Source organism: Herpailurus yagouaroundi, unplaced genomic scaffold, assembly GCF_014898765.1.
Source record: "Herpailurus yagouaroundi ecotype Mexico unplaced genomic scaffold, PumYag 140, whole genome shotgun sequence".
NCBI classification, from domain to species: Eukaryota; Metazoa; Chordata; class Mammalia; order Carnivora; family Felidae; genus Herpailurus; species Herpailurus yagouaroundi.
In genome coordinates this window covers 50,257,086-50,274,161 of record NW_024412395.1, presented here as the reverse complement: position 1 = coordinate 50,274,161, position 17,076 = coordinate 50,257,086, and the positions used below count along the sequence as shown (strand labels likewise).

General features: G+C 40.5%; 1 protein-coding gene across 8 annotated transcripts in view; it reads right to left on the bottom strand.

Annotated features, from left to right (window-relative positions):
* NOSTRIN (nitric oxide synthase trafficking) overlaps positions 1-17,076 on the bottom strand; it is a 61,252-nt gene that overhangs the window by 18,126 nt on the left and 26,050 nt on the right. For 7 of the 8 annotated variants that reach the window (XM_040475287.1, XM_040475290.1, XM_040475291.1 and 4 more), the window contains 5 exons: positions 15,498-15,560; positions 15,217-15,298; positions 12,732-12,794; positions 9,845-9,943; positions 3,648-3,773 (listed from right to left, as the gene is read on the bottom strand). In XM_040475287.1, coding sequence (XP_040331221.1) covers positions 3,648-3,773; positions 9,845-9,943; positions 12,732-12,794; positions 15,217-15,298; positions 15,498-15,560 — 433 coding nt within the window. The remainder of the gene's footprint in view (positions 1-3,647; positions 3,774-9,844; positions 9,944-12,731; positions 12,795-15,216; positions 15,299-15,497; positions 15,561-17,076) is intronic. The other variant, XM_040475289.1, reaches the window with a different exon arrangement.

The window sequence follows — 17,076 nt, the reverse complement described above, 5'->3', positions numbered from 1 at the left end:
GTAAATCCTGCCTCAAATGCAGGTCAATGAATGTTTTCTGAAAGAATTTGTAAATCTAATTTGGAGAGTAAGAAGGGGTAGGAGGATACCTTAGAGGACATTTGAATGAATTCTTATACTCCATTTTTGCAGAAGATTGGTGGAAGAATGGAGGAAAAAATGAAAATGAGGGAACTTTGTTGTCACATTTCCACCTCCCACACTTACAATAAAATTCCCCATTAATTCTGCTCAGCCCACTTTTGTTATGTGTCTTTATGAATATAACTTTCTACTTCTGAGTTTGCAAACAATAGTGTAAACACAGTGATATGTGAGTCAGCGACTTGTTGGTGTGGACTGAGTATAAACAAGTCAAGGGAATACAAAATAAGGGAATCGTTCTTGGTTAGGGCCAGGCAAGGATGACTTACTTGGCAGAAGTTGTCTCGAGTGGGTTTGAAAGGCTGGGCTTGACTCAGGAGGCAGAAGGTGGCCCTAAAGAGGCTGCAGTAAAAGGGAGTATGTGAACTAAAAGGGAGAGGGGGTGAAAGATTGGTGGCTGCTAACATGCTGGTAAAAAATAAACCAGGACACAAGAAGGACGAAAAGAAATCTTTCTTTTCCTCATGGAGATTCTGATTTTGACTTAGATTCTTTGTTAATTGTTTAAAAATAAATGTTTATTCATTTATATATTTTGAGAGAGAGAGAGCATGAGTGGGGATGGGCAGAGAGAGAGGGAGAGAGAGAGAGAGAGAGAGAGAGAGAGAGAGAGAGAATCCCAAGCAGGCTCCTCACCATCAGTGCAGAGCCTGATGTGGGTTCAAACCCACAAACCATGAGATCATGACCTGAGCTGAAATCAAGAGTCAGAGGCTTAACTGACTGAGCCACCCAGGTGCCCTGACTTAGATTCTAATAAAAAATCTTGAGTCTTAAATATTTTTAAAGCTGAGTTGAAAGGATTTTTAAAAAAAAAAAACTTCAAGTGTAATGAACATACAGTTATATTAGTTTCAGGTGTACAATATAGCGATCCAACGAGTCTATACATGAGTCAGCGCTCATCATGTAAGTGTACTCTTCGCTTATAGGGAACTTAACCTATTTCACCCATCTTCCCTCCCCCAATTCTGCTCTGGCAACCACCAATTCGTTCTCTATATTTAAGAGTCTGTGTTTTTGTTTGTCTGCAAAGACATCTTTCAAAATGTAAATAAATGTGTATCTTGTCACCATCAGAGAATCTTTACAAACAAAGAAGATCCTTTCCATGATGCTTCAATATAAAAGTTAATGCTGCTAAAAGGGGGATGGGTCTGGAGGTCAGGTGTAGGAGGACTCTAATAGGAAGAAAGAAAACTTAGAAAAAAGGAAAGAGAGACCTAGTAAGAGCCTCTGAGAAGGTAGTCATTAAGAGCAGTTATCTAAGACATTTTGAAGGCCAACTGGATGTCACCTACACCAGACAGGGCAGCCATACCGGTTAAGAACCATAATTATCCTCCATTGCCATGATGTAGAGGTGAGAAGGGTAAAGACATAGAGAAATATTTTTCTTATCATCCTTGAAGGGTGTCTGGAAGATGGGATGGGAACAGCAATTTCTTTCCCATAATCTAACAGGGCTTCCAAGGAAGCCAGCCTCTGTGGACAACCACAATGCCACTGAGCAGTCCCAGGGTATGAGGCAAGACCAGAGCCAGTTTGGAGGGCCAGGTTTCAGATGGATAAGGTTGGAAATTAAATCCTTGGCCCTTTCTCACCATCTGCATGTAAAACCTAGTCAACAAAAGCAAGGAAAATACCAGGACCCTATGTTTGAAGGCATAAATTAAAGAAGGGTTTATTCTCATTTCTTCCTCTATGGCCTAATTTTTGTCTCTCCTTTAATTTCCCCGTTTTTTCCTAACTGCATCTATCCTACCTTGAAAGTGCAATAACAAGAGACTAAACACAGCTCTTTTATTTCTGCTTGCCCAGCTCCTCCATTTCTGCTTGCCCAGCTCCTATTAACGCCGAAGCAGAGAGTAGAGGTTAAGGCTGTGGCATCAGACTGCCTACGTTGAACCTTATTGCCATCTTGGGCAAGTTCTGTCATGTCTTTCAGCCTCCACTCCCTCACTATAAATTGAGAATAAAATTATGACCTCTTCAAAATGTTGTGATGAATGCAAAATGTAATGCAGTGGATATACTTAACCCAGTGCCTGTCCATAAGCAGCACCTGTTACATGTTGGCCATTATCATCCACACATTACTGTGCTTATCGAATTGTATCGTGATTGCCTCTTTTTGCAACTGTACCTTGCTTTAAACATTTTTTTAACTTAAAATATGGGGAAAAAATAAACCCAAACGTTCATGTTCTTAGCACCCAGAATTGAGAATTATTTAAGCTGGTCATATTTATGTTGACTTTAAAAATAGAGAACCAAGCTATTCAGATATACAGTAGTTAGAGTAAGTTTTAAGCCTGGGTTTTTTTGTGTTTTGTTTTTTGTTTTTTGTTTGTTTTTTGTGGGGTTTTTTTTGGTCCTCTGCCAGACTGTCCACAAGCTGCGAGGCTGTATGTGGCAGCCTGTTGAATTCCCATTTCCCTCCTCCAACATACATTCAGTCTATATGTATAAGTTTACAAACACACACATAAAAACACTGTAGTTTGAGGTGTGCGTTTTTCAAATGCTTTAACTTACATACCCTGTATGAATAGCAGTTTCTTTTCTTCAACATCATGTTTTTTGAGGTTAATTTGTGTTTAAGTGTTGTTTTAATTAATATTTATTGCTAGATATATTAGTCTACTTTCTAAATTAGAGCAATTTTTAGAGTAATTCTTCTATTGAGAGGCACGAAGGTTGTGTACAATTTTTTCTGTTATAAACCTGTCTTACAATAAATATTGTTATGCATAACGGTATATAGGTGTAAATTTTTTTTTTTTTAGGATATAAGCCTACGAGGGGACCTGCATGTTGTAAATACATGCACATTTTAGTTTTACTAGATACCATCAAATTATTCTCACTAGAGAGGGACAAGGATTCTTGTTTCCCAGCAATTCTTATTTAGCAGTACTTGGCATTGCTACGTTTTAATTTTTGCCAAGTGATTGAGCATCGTTTCATATGTTTGTCGGTGATTTTGATTTTCCCTTTCGTGACTTGCTCGTTCACACTTCTTCATTTTTATTGGATGATTTGCCACAATTCTTTCTTTAGACGTCTTCCTTGCTGCTAAACTGTACACATCCCAAGTTGAGACGGGACTGTCATTATTGCTCCAGTGCCCGCCACAGAGCCTTAGACACAAAGGAACCGCATTAAGTGATTACTGTATAAATCAGCTCTCAGGCCTAAAACTCATTTCTGAGTACCTAATACTTTACTTTGACAGCACTTTTTGAAGTTAGCTGAGTGCCTTTGTGCCCATTGAGAATTAGATTCTGGCCAATGACACTCAATAAATATTCAGTGGTTATTGTATCCACAGAGAAATGGAAACAATTAGAAGTTATGTGGTTTGTCTAAAGTCACCTCTAGAGTGAGGGTCCTAGCCAAGGGCAGAGACCACCAGGTCCCGTAAGTGTAGATCTGACCTTCATTTTCAAGGCCTCACAGAGCCCAATGGAAGAAGAGAAAAATGTGAGCACAGAACTCACCTGGTAGCAGTTTTCTAATGTGTTTTCCCACTTCAGCCTGGTAGCACAGCCTGCCAGGTTTTTTTGGTAGTAATTTTCATCTTCTTTTGCCAACTTTTCAGTCGATTTTTTCAGTTTACTGAGGAGCTGAAGGAAAAGGTCAGTGTGACATATTCATTAACACATTTATCAAGGCTCTTTGTAATTCCAGGTAAAGAATTATGTATATCCCAATGAGACATTTCTCAACTCCCAGCTAAAGTCATAAACAGTAGCTATAGATGACAAAATCAAAGATTTTTCTCAGAGAAAAGGGGTATCAGACCTGAAAGGAAACCTAAGGGCCTTTCAATATGATGCCTTCATTTTTTTTTTTTTTTTTTTTACAGTTTGTTGATTTATTTTGAGAGAGAGCGAGAGAGAACAGGGGAGGGGCAGAGAGAGAAGAATCCCATGCAGGCTCCACACTGTCAGCGCAGAGCCCGATGTGGGGCTCAAACTCACGAACCGTGAGATCATGACCTGAGTGGAAATCAAGAGTTGGACGCTTAACCAACTGAACCACCCAGGCACCCCTCCTTCAGCCCCTCCTTCAATTTTTCAAATGAGGAAACTGAGGTCCTTAAGTGTGACATGATGTGCCCGTGCTCATCAAATCAAGGAGGAGACCAAATGACAGGTGAGGGGAAACAAGCACAGATTAAGAACCTCCAGCTCAAGACTGTCACCTACTAGTGATTCCTGTACTCTATTTGGTAAATCCTTGTGCCCTGGTGTTTCCTACCAGGACAGGTAGAGATTATGCAGCCATGTAACTTTAGAACTAGATCACCGGTGAAGAGCCTGAGGCACATGCTAATGTTCACCACAAGTTATGGGCAGCTGACAGGTGCTTTCCCCTTATCCTGCTCCCCAGCGATCTGCTCCTTCACAAAGAACCCCCTCTTGCCTGCCACCAAACGTGGCTATCTGAGTGTGAAGTCTTCTGGAAAATCAAAGTGATAAAAAATTCTCTGCACCAGGGTAGCTGAAATTAATTCTCAAAATACTCAGAGAAGTAATGTCACATCTTTGAGAACAAAGGAAGTTGTGTTAACACGAATGATTCTCAAACTTGAATATGCCTAGGAAGGACCTGAGTGCTTATAAAATTGCAGAGTTTTGGGGTCCCACAAGTGCCAATACTGACTCTTTAGTTCTGTAATGGGATTGGGAAATCTGAATTTCGCCATCTCTTCAGGTAATTCTGATGCAAATGGTCCCCAAACCACAGGTGAAGGAGTACCAAAGATCCCTGGGACTTAAGCAGTTTAGGAGTTTCAAGGACAGAGACAAAGACTTTTAAATTTTTTTTTTCAACGTTTATTTATTTTTGCGACAGAGAGAGACAGAGCATGAACGGGGGAGGGGCAGAGAGAGAGGGAGACACAGAATCGGAAACAGGCTCCAGGCTCTGAGCCATCAGCCCAGAGCCCGACGCGGGGCTCGAACTCACGGACCGCGAGATCGTGACCTGGCTGAAGTCGGACGCTTAACTGACTGCGCCACCCAGGCGCCCCAGAGACAAAGACTTTTAAAAATGACCTTCTTTATGCTTAAGAACATTTTGACTAATGTTTCAGTAATGAAGAACATTCAGCCAAAATGGTGAATATTAATACCACTCACTTTATTATTTGAGTTGATATGCTAGCCATTCAGCTGTCCCTCGGCTCTGATGTATGACTTACACAGGACACATCTGGTTTTGTATACCAAGTGTAATGAACCACATTTATCTATGGAAACATGAGCTTGTGAATTTTAACCTGATGACAATATAGTGAAAAGGCTGGAAGTGTGCCATGGCCATACTTTGCTAAATCATAATAATCCTTAGATTCTTACTGAGAATGCTCATCGCCACCCCCTGCCACCCTGGCAATGAGAACGAAGTCACTTTTGAGGTGACTACTCACATTCATCAGCCTACACTAGAGAGCTATTGACTAGAAGTTTCTGCTCAAGAAATTTACAACAAATAATCCCAAATAGATATAAAAGAAGAATGTAGAGTTTTATATTCTTATTTAAGGAAATTCTCAGAAACCTCTACCAAAAATCTGGCAAAAATTGAAGATTTTTTCTTTTTTCTTCTTTCTCTAGGAACAAACATCTCATTAATTTATTCATCAAACATTTACTGAGTGCCACAATGTGTCACGTACTGGGCTCTGGGACTAGAAAAGGGAACTAGGTAGTCTCCCCACCTCTAGTCAGAGACCCACAGGGCCATCACTATCCTGTGTGATCAATCCTGGAAAGATCAATCCTGGAATGATACAAGGATTAGGTGTCATTGGGGCACCAAGAGGGGCACCTAAACTAGCCTTGGGATTAAAATGACATGTAAGCTGAGACTTGGGTGCTCACAGAAATGACCCTGAGTGAATGAACTTAAAATGGGGGTAAGAATTGGTGAGGAAGCCAGTAAAAGGAGGCCTTTAAAAAGGAGAATGATATGCTCATTTTCGAGTTTCAGAAAAGTTGGGTGGGCTTATAGATGGTGGGGGCCAGGGGGAGGAGAAGGAAGCTGTGCTGAAAGCCAAGAGACCAATCAGCCAGAGTAATCCAAGCGATGGTGATGGTGGTCTGGGAGATGAGTGCGAGTAGAAAAATTCAAGAAGTATTTCATTTAGGAGGTAGAACAGCAAGGTTATGTTAACTGGTAATATTCAAAAGATACAGAAAACACAGCAATAAAGAATATTTTTGGTAGAGGGAAATAATGGCTCCAATCTTGGATGTTGAGTTTGAGGTGCCAGAAGGCAGTTTAGAGACTGGTTGGGCTGGAGATATAAATTTGGTTATTATCAGCATAGATATGGTAGTTGAAACTTTGAGAGTATATTTATTGCGTACTGGTTACTTATTGAGTACCTGATTTTGAGAATACTGCGTTGGACCCTGGAAATACAATGCTGAATAAAACAGAATGAGTCCCAGGAGAGAAATCATCAGGAAAAGCAATATATAAAGGTCAGGCAGAAAAAGAGAAGTCCATAAAGGAGTTAAAGAAAAAATTGCCCAAAAGAAAAAAACCCAAAAGAGTAAGATATTGCTGAAGTTAAGAGAATGTTGCGGAACCTGGGTGGCTCAGTGTGTTGAGTGTCTGACTTTGGCTCAGATTGTGATCTTGTGGCTCATGAGTTTGAGCCCTACAGCTCAGAGCCTGGAGCCTGCTTTGGATTCTGTGTCTCCCTCTCTCCCTCTGCCCCTCCCCCGCTAATTCCCTCTCTCTCTCTCTCTCTCTCTCTCTCTCTCAAAAATAAACAGTAAAAAAAATTTTTTTAGAAGAGAATTTTTTTAGAAGGCATAAGTCAACAATGCTTAATGCTTCCAAGAAGTTAAATAAAATAAGAATCAGGAAGTACACATTGGCTTTAGCAACAAGGGTGACATTGTTTTCCAGGCAAGAAACTCTTAGTAGGATTGGGGGGAAGCTTGATTAGTATAGTTTGAGGTGTGAATCAGGAGGTGAGGAAATGGAGACAGAGCACAGACAGCCCTTTTAATAAATATTTTTATAAATAAATATTTTGTCAATAAATATTATTGTAAAAAGGAGATGATTAAAAATCTGGAGAGGAACAGGGCCACAAAAAGGTGAATCCCTGCCTCTCCCCACTTTCCCAAGACAGGGTGGGGAAAGACATATCGACTGATGAGAAGCAGCTATTAGAGAGGGGTATGTCTGAGATATAGGAGAAAGAGAAAGAGTCAAAAGAAGCATCTCTGGGAGGCAGGATGGGATGGGAATCCAAGCACAGGAAGAATTGGCTTGTCCCATTGCACATATGACTTTAATAGGCAGGTGGCTGAGCTGACTTCCGTATACTCTGTGAGGAAGGAGGCGAGAGACTCGGTCTGCTGAGATGGGTGGTGAGGATGGAGGTGGAAGAAGAATGATTTAGATCAGCTTCTGCTGAGAACAAGGACTGCTGAGCAGGAAACAGAAAGAACTGCTGAGCAGTGAAAAGCCAGCCCTGCTCAGGTCGGAGGTGAGGGGCGCTTCTATGGGAAATGCAAAAAGGGAATGCTGCCTTAGGTGTTTAGCCTTAGGACTGAAAAAAGAAAAGAAAAAAAGTAAAACAAAGGAAGCTCCCAGAAAAAGCAATGAAGATGGTAAGGGTCTGGATAAAATGACAGCCAAGGGCCATGGTTACAGGATCAGTCGGGAGGAGGCCAGAGGAAGTCCATTGGCTTCGACAGCCCAGGGAAGCTGCTAATGAGGAAAGGAAAAGGAAATCCACCATTTAGCTGCCCTGAGCTTTTCTCTTTGTTATTGCTTGACATCAGTGAAGAATAACTTCTAATGAGGGCTCTGAATGCCTAGGACTGGCCCTGGTGTTTAGCATTTGAACAGACTGTGGTTTTGCCTCCGCAGAAGCTGCCTCATTATTCAATTCGCGTTGTGATCATTTCATACTGCAAAGATTGACATGGGAAGAAATAAGAACATTGTAAAACCTTGCTAACAATGAATTTAAGTTATTTGACTAATAGTTGCTTCAGATGAAGTGATAATGTTACTTGCAATGACAAGTTTCTTTCTCTTTTCATAGTGTTTTGGGTTGCCGTGGTGCTGCCCACATTTCCTTAGGGGGACTCTATCTTTTAGGGAAGATACTATTTCAAAGGTTTCCAATTTGGAGCACGCACCACCAGAAGTGTGCAAGATAATCTATTATGTCTCCAGTGTTATTTGTGTTCATTTCTACCTGAAAACAGTAATGGAGCTTACTCTTATTTAACATGTGAATCAACACGGGTGCCCACACATAGACAGTTGTGTGCTCTGGAGGGAGAGTGGGGATTTCACAGCATAGGCAGCTGACACAGGCCTTCACAAATGTCTTCACTTTCAGCATCCTGGGACGTGTGGCCATCCGCATGTGTCCGGGGCGTGGGGATTTACAGAATTATCATCTAGCTTTAATTAGGTTACACACACAAAGTTAACAAATGTCTTAAAAAGGTTTCTGCTAAGAAGATGTAGATTGACATCAGTACTGCCAATGGAAGCATAAGAAAGCCAGGAGAAAATGTCAGAGCTGATGCTTTCTCTGGCTCCTGGTTATGAGTGCGTCATCGCCCACAGGAAAAGCAAAATCTGGGACGATCTGGTGAAATCTCACAAGAAGTTAACCAGAAGGTTTAACACTACCAAGAGGAGCATTAGAAACAGGAGTTTACATTTCCTAAGATCAAGGCTGAAACTTGCCCAAGTGTATGTTTTGCCCGGAAATGTCACTCAGTGATCGTTTGAAGGCATCATCATTAGCTAATCATTTAAAATACTTTTTTTATCTTTATGTCACCCTTCAAACACTTTATGTTTTATAATGTTCATAACATATTAGTACAATATATAAAGTGCTCTATATTATGTACAATATCAATAAGGTACATTGTAGAATTCATTATATATGAATGGGTATTTTTTTTTTTTATTTTTTTGGGCTGAGAGATACTGAAAGGGGTCCCTATAAAAAAATTTGGACACCCTTGGCCTAATTTATCGCCTGTCAATAATCCCTTTTAAAAATACATGTGGACCGGGGTGCCTGGGTGGCTCAGTCGGTTAAGCGTCCGACTTTGGCTCAGGTCCTGATTTCACAGTTTGTGAGTTTGAGCCCCGCATCGGGCTCTGTGCTGACAGCTCAGAGCCTGGAGCCCGTTTCAGATTCTGTGTCTCCCTCTCTCTCTGCTCCTCCCCCGCTTATGCTCTATCTTTCTCTCTCCTTCAAAAATAAATAAAAAAATTTTTAAAAATTTAAAAATATATGTGGACCATGGGTGGCACCTAGGTGGCTTAGTCGGTCAAGCATCCAACTTCAGCTCAGGTCATGATCTTGTGGTCCGTGAGTTCGAGCCCCATGTCTGGCTCTGTGCTGACAGCTCAGAGCTTGGAGCCTGCTTCGGATTCTTTGTCTCCCTCTCTCTCTGCCCCTACTCCACTCTCTCTCTCTCTCTCTCAGAAATAAACATTAAAAAAATTTTAAAAATAGATGTGGATTAGAACTGATTTAGAATCCCTCTCCTATTCTGCCACATAACAGCTCTGCAGAGACCCCATACAGAGCAGAGAATCAGCCAGTTCTCTTGTGTTCAGAAGTCAGAGTAGGAAACCCGTTTGTCTCCAAGCCACATGCACACAGCCGGCCAAGACAGGTTACCTTCTGCTTCTCCTTCTTAGTCACAGTTTGCTTGGAGCTTTCTACAAGATGGGCAAGTGCTTCATGCTTCTTGGTACTCACCATTAATTTCTTCTTGGCCTAAAGTCAAAAACATACAAAAACCAAAAACGGATCAGAAATGGATGTCAGGAGAAAAACTCTTCTGTTTTGAAACAAGTTGTGTTCATGTGCTAGCTTAAATGATTGTGTATTTTGAGATCTTCATTTCTGCCCTCACCTCAAAATCTGCCTACAATAAAACAGTAGCTAACATTTTTTCCCTGAAAACAATGTATATTTTTTATTATAGCAAGTGCACTCGAGAACATTATACATTTCTCCAAATCACAAAGGCCTACAAGTCTCCAAACCATTGTTCTAGCTAGCATAATGAAGGGAACAGCTTTCCCACAAAAACATCACAGCAAACATGGAAGACTGCCTGCATCATTTTTAAAAATCAACCTGGGCCACGATTGAGGTCATTTTAAGATGCTCTCTTAAAACTTAAAGCAAAGGGGAGATTTGTTCCTGATACCCTGCGCATTTGACTGGCATTCTGTGAAATGGCCTGCATTTGCGGCAGGGGACTGGGAGTTGGGAAGGAAGAAGTGTTCAAAGTCTCCCTACTCTGTTGGTGCCTTAAACCTCAAAGTGGGTTATGAGTCAGGTGATCATTTCCTATTCTACACAGTTCCAACTTGGCAGAAGATGCTGTTCCAGAGAGAAAATAAACAAACAGAACTTGGTTTGAATTGGATTCAGCCTGTTCAGGAACTGGCTTGATTGGAAGACTGTTCAGTTTTTCACCTCGAGGTTGCAAGGACTGCAAAACCAGGCAATGAAGGGAAAAGTTCAGTTCCCTCTCTCTTTAGGAATCAGAGGCAACGCCTTCTAAATGTCTCTAAACCTATGAAGGCTCTGCAAAAGGGAATTCAAGGAACAGGAAGCCACTGGCCCTCTCTCTCTGCCTCCAGTCACACAACCCCGGAAAAATGAGAGCGTGAGGGAAGAGCATTTGGTCCTTTAAGGCTTCCATTTCTGTCTCCCAGATAGACCACACTTCATTACATGTGGAAACCCTTCAACTGTAGCTGGGGAGAAAATTATTCGAGCTCAAGAATTTTATGTTCTCTAATTTCTCTGTCACTCTTCATAAAAAAATAGGATCATTTTATTTAGAAAAATTACTTGCTGGGAACTGGGAAAGAATAAAAGATGCTTCTTTTGTTCTTGAAAGCAATTACAGCTGCTGAGCCCGGTTTCTCTCTTTTGGTTTGTTATATTGAGTTTCTGGTGAAAGCTGAATATTTAGAGAATGGATTTTTAAACACAAAGCCTGTTTAAGAAAGCTCCTAAAATCAAGAGCAAAACTAAAAACACATGCCTGGGTGCTGATTATGGGACTTTTAAACATTTCTTATAAAAGTGGTTCTCATGAGCATTCTTTTTACCACTACTACTGTTGTGCATATAGAAATTCATTTATCTCAAACATTTCTTAATGTCCTTGGTCTTATGGAGCCATTGGTTTTAATGAAGGAGCTTCAAAGTCAACCCTGAGGGCTGAGTTGGGGCTGCCTTATAGTTTTGAGGGCCTCTGTAGTTATTTGCCACTAGCAGCTGTCTGCTGGGGAAAGTTCTCTTTGGGCATTAACACTCTGGAGATGAAAATGGAGTTCAACTTTTGAAGCACAAGTTCTAGTAAAACAGATCACTGGGCTTTCTTAGCAGATTCCCTCTGCACTGGTTTCTAGTTCTTTCTACTTGAATTCCTCCTAAACCAGATTATTCTAGAATTATCTTCTGTACATATGTATAGGTTCCATCTGTTATTCTCTCTTCTTAAGAACCTATAATGATATGCTCTAAATTCTCACACCAGATCATAATTCCTCTCCCTAGAATTCATTTACTGTTTCCTGCACATATGTTATCTAGCCAACTACATTTTAAATTACTTGAAAATAGGGGCGCCTGGGTGGCGCAGTCGGTTAAGCGTCCGACTTCAGCCAGGTCACGATCTCGCGGTCCGTGAGTTCGAGCCCCGCGTCGGGCTCTGGGCTGATGGCTCAGAGCCTGGAGCCTGTTTCCGATTCTGTGTCTCCCTCTCTCTCTGCCCCTCCCCCGTTCATGCTCTGTCTCTCTCTGTCCCAAAAATAAATAAACGTTGAAAAAAAATTAAAAAAAAATAATAAATTACTTGAAAATAGGAACTATATCCTAGTACAGCGTGGACTACAAGAAGCGGACCATACATATTTGTGGAATCAATATATGTGTTCCTCTTTACATATCACTCTCCACCCTTCCCGGTAATCCTCTCACTAGTGACACAGCGATCACGAATGCCCTTCTATGAATGATAAATCCAAAACTCAGATAGTATTTGTCTCCTGCCCTAAGTTACAGATTATAAAGAGAGGCAGTCAGTGTAGTGTAATGGGTAAGAGCAGTGACTCTGGAACCCAATGACTTATAACAATTCTTGGTTCAACCATTAACCAGATTTAGGCATATGATTTACTTCTCTGTGTCTCAGTTTCCCCACCCATCTGTCAAATGGAACAATACAGGTCACATACCACATTGGGTTGGGTTTTTTTTTGGGGGGGGGTGTTGTGATGATTTTATAAAAATATATAGCATGTGGCATACAATAAATGCTATGTCTGTTAGTTATAAATAATAATTATATTTAGACCCCTGCTCTTCTGTTGGTTTAGTTGAAAGATATATCTATTTCTATCAGGTGAAGAAACATGTTTCTCTTCAGTTAGCACTTAGAAAGACTAACACTACAACACATGATCACATTCATGCAAAGGCAAAAAGTTTCAATCCTAAAAACTGAGTTCACATAAATGACATTTGTATGTATACTTGCCTTGATTTGTTGATTCCAGTTGCTAATGACAAGGTTTGCTGCCTTTTCAACTTCATTATCAAGCTATGAACAGAAAAAAAGAAAAATGATTTTTTTTCTCTCTTTTTGTTGAGTCATGGGGCTGGCTTATAAATTCTGGCACAGTCACGATCACAGTTCGTAGGAATCTCAAAGTCCTGAGAAAAGTAGTCAAACTATCTTTTCCCCATGTCAAAAATCTCTTGACAGGATTTAGCTTGAGTGCATTTGGTAAAAGAATGATTTCTACACAAACGATGTGACTATATAAAAACTTGTAGAAACAATATAAATGTGTACAATCTATGTGGAGGGGGTCTTGCAGAATCCGGCGTCACTTTCACTCCCATTGGTTCTTCCACATCATTTCACGTGGCCCAACTTCTAGCACCATGACAATCTATAACAGTCCTGGCAGTGCTAATTTTACTAAGTGTCTCATGGCCCCTGAAATGAATACTGTTTTAATTTCAAAGAGATTGAATTCTTTAAAACAATTTTTTTTTAATTTTTTATTTTAGAGAGAGAGAGAGCACAAGTGTGCGTGAGCAGGGGGGAGGAGCTGAGGGGGAGAGAGAATCTTAAGCAGGCTCCATGCTCAGTGCAGAGCCCCACCCGGGACTCGACCCTGGGATCATGACCTGAGCCCAAATCAAGAATCAGATGCTCAGCTGAGCCACCCAGGCACCCCTCAAAGAGATTGAATGCTTAATTATAATTAACTTTTCTCCTGCTTTTCAACAGCCAAAGGGACAATAATAATGATAAAAATGCCCCTAGCCAACCCCCCAAGGAGATAAGATTCTATGAGGCAAAACTTTTTCTTCCTGGACCATAGACTTTTTTTTGCAGGCCCACAGCTCAGCTATCACTCAACCACACTGAGACCTAGCAACATTGCACTTTTATGTTACCAGCTGATTAAATTTGGAATATACAATTTATGTAACAAATACGATGAAAATAATTTTGTGCATTATGTCACTTTTGACTCTGTGAAATGTGGAACAATTTCACTTTTTAAAAAAAATGCTCATTTTTATCTTCTGTGAGAGAGTGGGCCGGGGTTTTGGGGGAGCAGCAAGGAGGAGAAAGGCCAAAATGAAGACTCTGAACTGGACCAGCGATTTGGGGGATCATGGAATGAATTATCCAAAGCACTGTGATAATAATGATAATGTCACTGTGCCTAATTTATGGTAAGTACTAAGGAAATGCTAGTGACTATCATATAAATACGGGGTTATGAGAACTATCTTGTAATTAATGAAATATTGACTGGTGTTCAGTGTTTATTAAGTTTGTTTGTGAAGGTGGAAGATTATATTGCTTTTTAGTAATTACTGTAAATTTCCCCCATCACCCCAGCCCTCAGTAGAACATCCATTCTGGTAAAAATACATATAGGTTCACACAAACATCAAATCCATTTCCTGACTCAGTTTAATGCATCTGAATAAAAATGTTTTTGGATCATTTATCTTCCATCAGGACTTTTACAAATTCCCTCATCTTACTAACTTATTACCTTTAGGACCTGCTTTATCGGGCTGTGGTCACTTGAAACTCCCCTCACCACCACCCCTTTCCTTCACAAGGACCACCATTACTGCTTCTTACCTGCACCTGGCCTTGAAACAAATAGTGACCATGACCTCACCCCATCAAAGCTAAGCAGCGTTAATCAAACACCCCTTCACATCACCTGAAAATATATTTTAAAGTGCTTAACAACTGTATGACACACAAAGAAAAAGAAAAAGAAACACAGATGAAACTGTTCTGGAAGAGAGGTAGACAGGAAGACTACAGAATGGGCTAGATAAGAGGACCAGGTGTCCTGAAAGTATTTAGTTGTTCTCTCTCTCTCTCTCTTTTTTTTTTTTTTTCTAATTTTATTTGAGGACAATATCCATTATTGCCTTTACCTAATCTGAAGCTGTTAAGCACAGAAAAGCACATCTTTCTAAAAGTTGTGCATATAATTCCTGTTTACAAAAGGGATATCTATTCCTTGAAAAACAATGTAAATACAAAAAGTACAATAAATGAAATACAAATAACCTTGAATTCCACTATGTAGATATAATTCTTATTAATATTCTTGGGAGGTTCTCTAGATTTTTTTTCTATTCATATATACATATATTTACAAATAGTTTAAAAAATTGAGATCATTTTTATTTAACACTATATAGTGAAAAAATTTCCATATCATTAAATTCTTCTATAATAATATTTTTAATGCTTGCATAATATGCCATTCAAATTATCATGATTTATTTTTGGATGATGAAGATGTTTCTAGTTTTTCACTATTATAAGCAATGCTTTAACAAACATCTCTGTAGATAAATCTTGAGTTTGTGTTTCTTATTCTGGCAAATTCCTGAAACCTAGCATCACTTTTGATCACCGTTTATTCCTAGGGTCAAAGACAGAAATCTTGCTTTAAGATTTGACTCACGGATTTTCTCTTCTTTTCATGTACACTCAGGACCTGATGAGTTGGTTTTATTGCTTCCAACTCAATTGCTTTGCCAAGTTTTCTGGAAATAGAACATAAAAGACACACAAGCATAGTATTAGGATTTATATCTACTTTCCAAATTATTTTCTGGGGAAATAAAATGGTGTGTTCCAGTCTATCTGTTAAGGGCAAGTTTGAAGCAGACTATTTGTAGCACACCCACTTTAAATATTTATGCCTCCCTGGGGGTTGGAGTAAGCCAGGGTGGGAGCACTCACTGATGCAGGTCCGCCGCAGATTTCATGCCCTCTGAGACCCAGGCCCAGGCACTGACGAGACAGCTGGAGGCAAAAACAGGGAGCACAAGAGTGGGTGTCATTTTCCCAGTAAAGTCTGAGAAATACAGCATCCCGTCTGAGTCACTACACTCAGCAATTGCACTCATTTCCCTAATCTTATTTCACTTTGTCCACGGGGTCAAATTCTGCCAACTTACTGATTTGCACTATAGTCATTACATATATGGCTTTCTTTCCATCATTTTTCATTTCAGTTTTCATTTTCCATTTCATGTCTGTAGAAAGTCAGGAAAATAAAGTAGCCAAGGGTGAGAAGGCATTTAGAACAGGTGGAAGATCATGTGGTGGGTAGGGGTGGAGGGGCCTAAAGACAATCTTTTCAGGCTCCTCATCCCATGAATGAATAAGCTGAGCTAGGCTCAGAAAAGTTAAGTGGTGAAGCACCCAAGAGCCCTGGGACGGCCCATGTACTGCTCTTGGGGTTAGGGTCCAGCTCCCGTTTCCTGCTGGCTTTTAGGACAACAGCTTAGATATTTTGTTGTCTTGTAAGCAGTGTCTCCACTTCATGAAAGAGAGCACTGACCTCTCCCTAACGGCACAGGGGGAGGGTTAGCAAGTGTGATGTTATTTTCTCCCACAGAAGGGGCATAGCTGACAGCAACCCATAGCCTTGGCCTTCAGAAGCCAGAACAAGAAGCTCAATTGCATTAATAAAGTTCAGGGACAGAGGCCTGTGTAGACTTTGATGGAGGGGGAGGGGACAGACCTGTGCCTCTACTGAAGTCAGGATGGTGCAGAGGTTGTGCCTCCAAATGACTTAGGTTGCACCTTGCAGAGAATTGGAGAGATACACCAGAGGATGACAGATTTTCTGCATATCCTAAGCCAGGCATAAAACCAGAGACAAGAGACTACCTTCTATAGACTCAAAGTTATAGGAAATTGCAGGAAACACAAAATGAATCTGTATTGATAAGAAGCAGATCAGTGGTTGTTTAAGTGGGGAAAGGATTGCAAACAGGCACAAAGAATCTTCTGATGTGATGAAAATGTCTATGTTTTGATTTTGGTGGTAGCTACATAGTGTATACACATATCAAAATCAACCAAACCATTTACTTAGAATGGGTGCTTGTTATTGCATGCAAATTAAACTTCAATAGAGTTGATTATTTACTTATTTTAATGTTTATTTATTTTTGAGAGCAAGAGAGACAAAGCATGAGTGGGGGAGGGGCAGAGAGAGAGGGAGACACAGACCTGAAGCAGGGTCCAGGCTCCGAGCTGTCAGCACCGAGCACGATGCGGGTCTTGAACTCACAGACTGTGAGATCATGACCTAAGCCAAAGTCGATCGCTCAACCCACTGAACCACCCACATGCCCTGAGTGGATTTTTTTTTTTTAATATGAAATTTATTGTCAAATTGGTTTCCATACAACACCCAGTGCTCATCCCAAAAGGTGCCCTCCTCAATACCCAGCACCCACCCTCTCCTCCCTCCCACCCCCCATCAACCCTCAGTTTGAGCTCAGTTCTCAACAGTCTCTTATGCTTT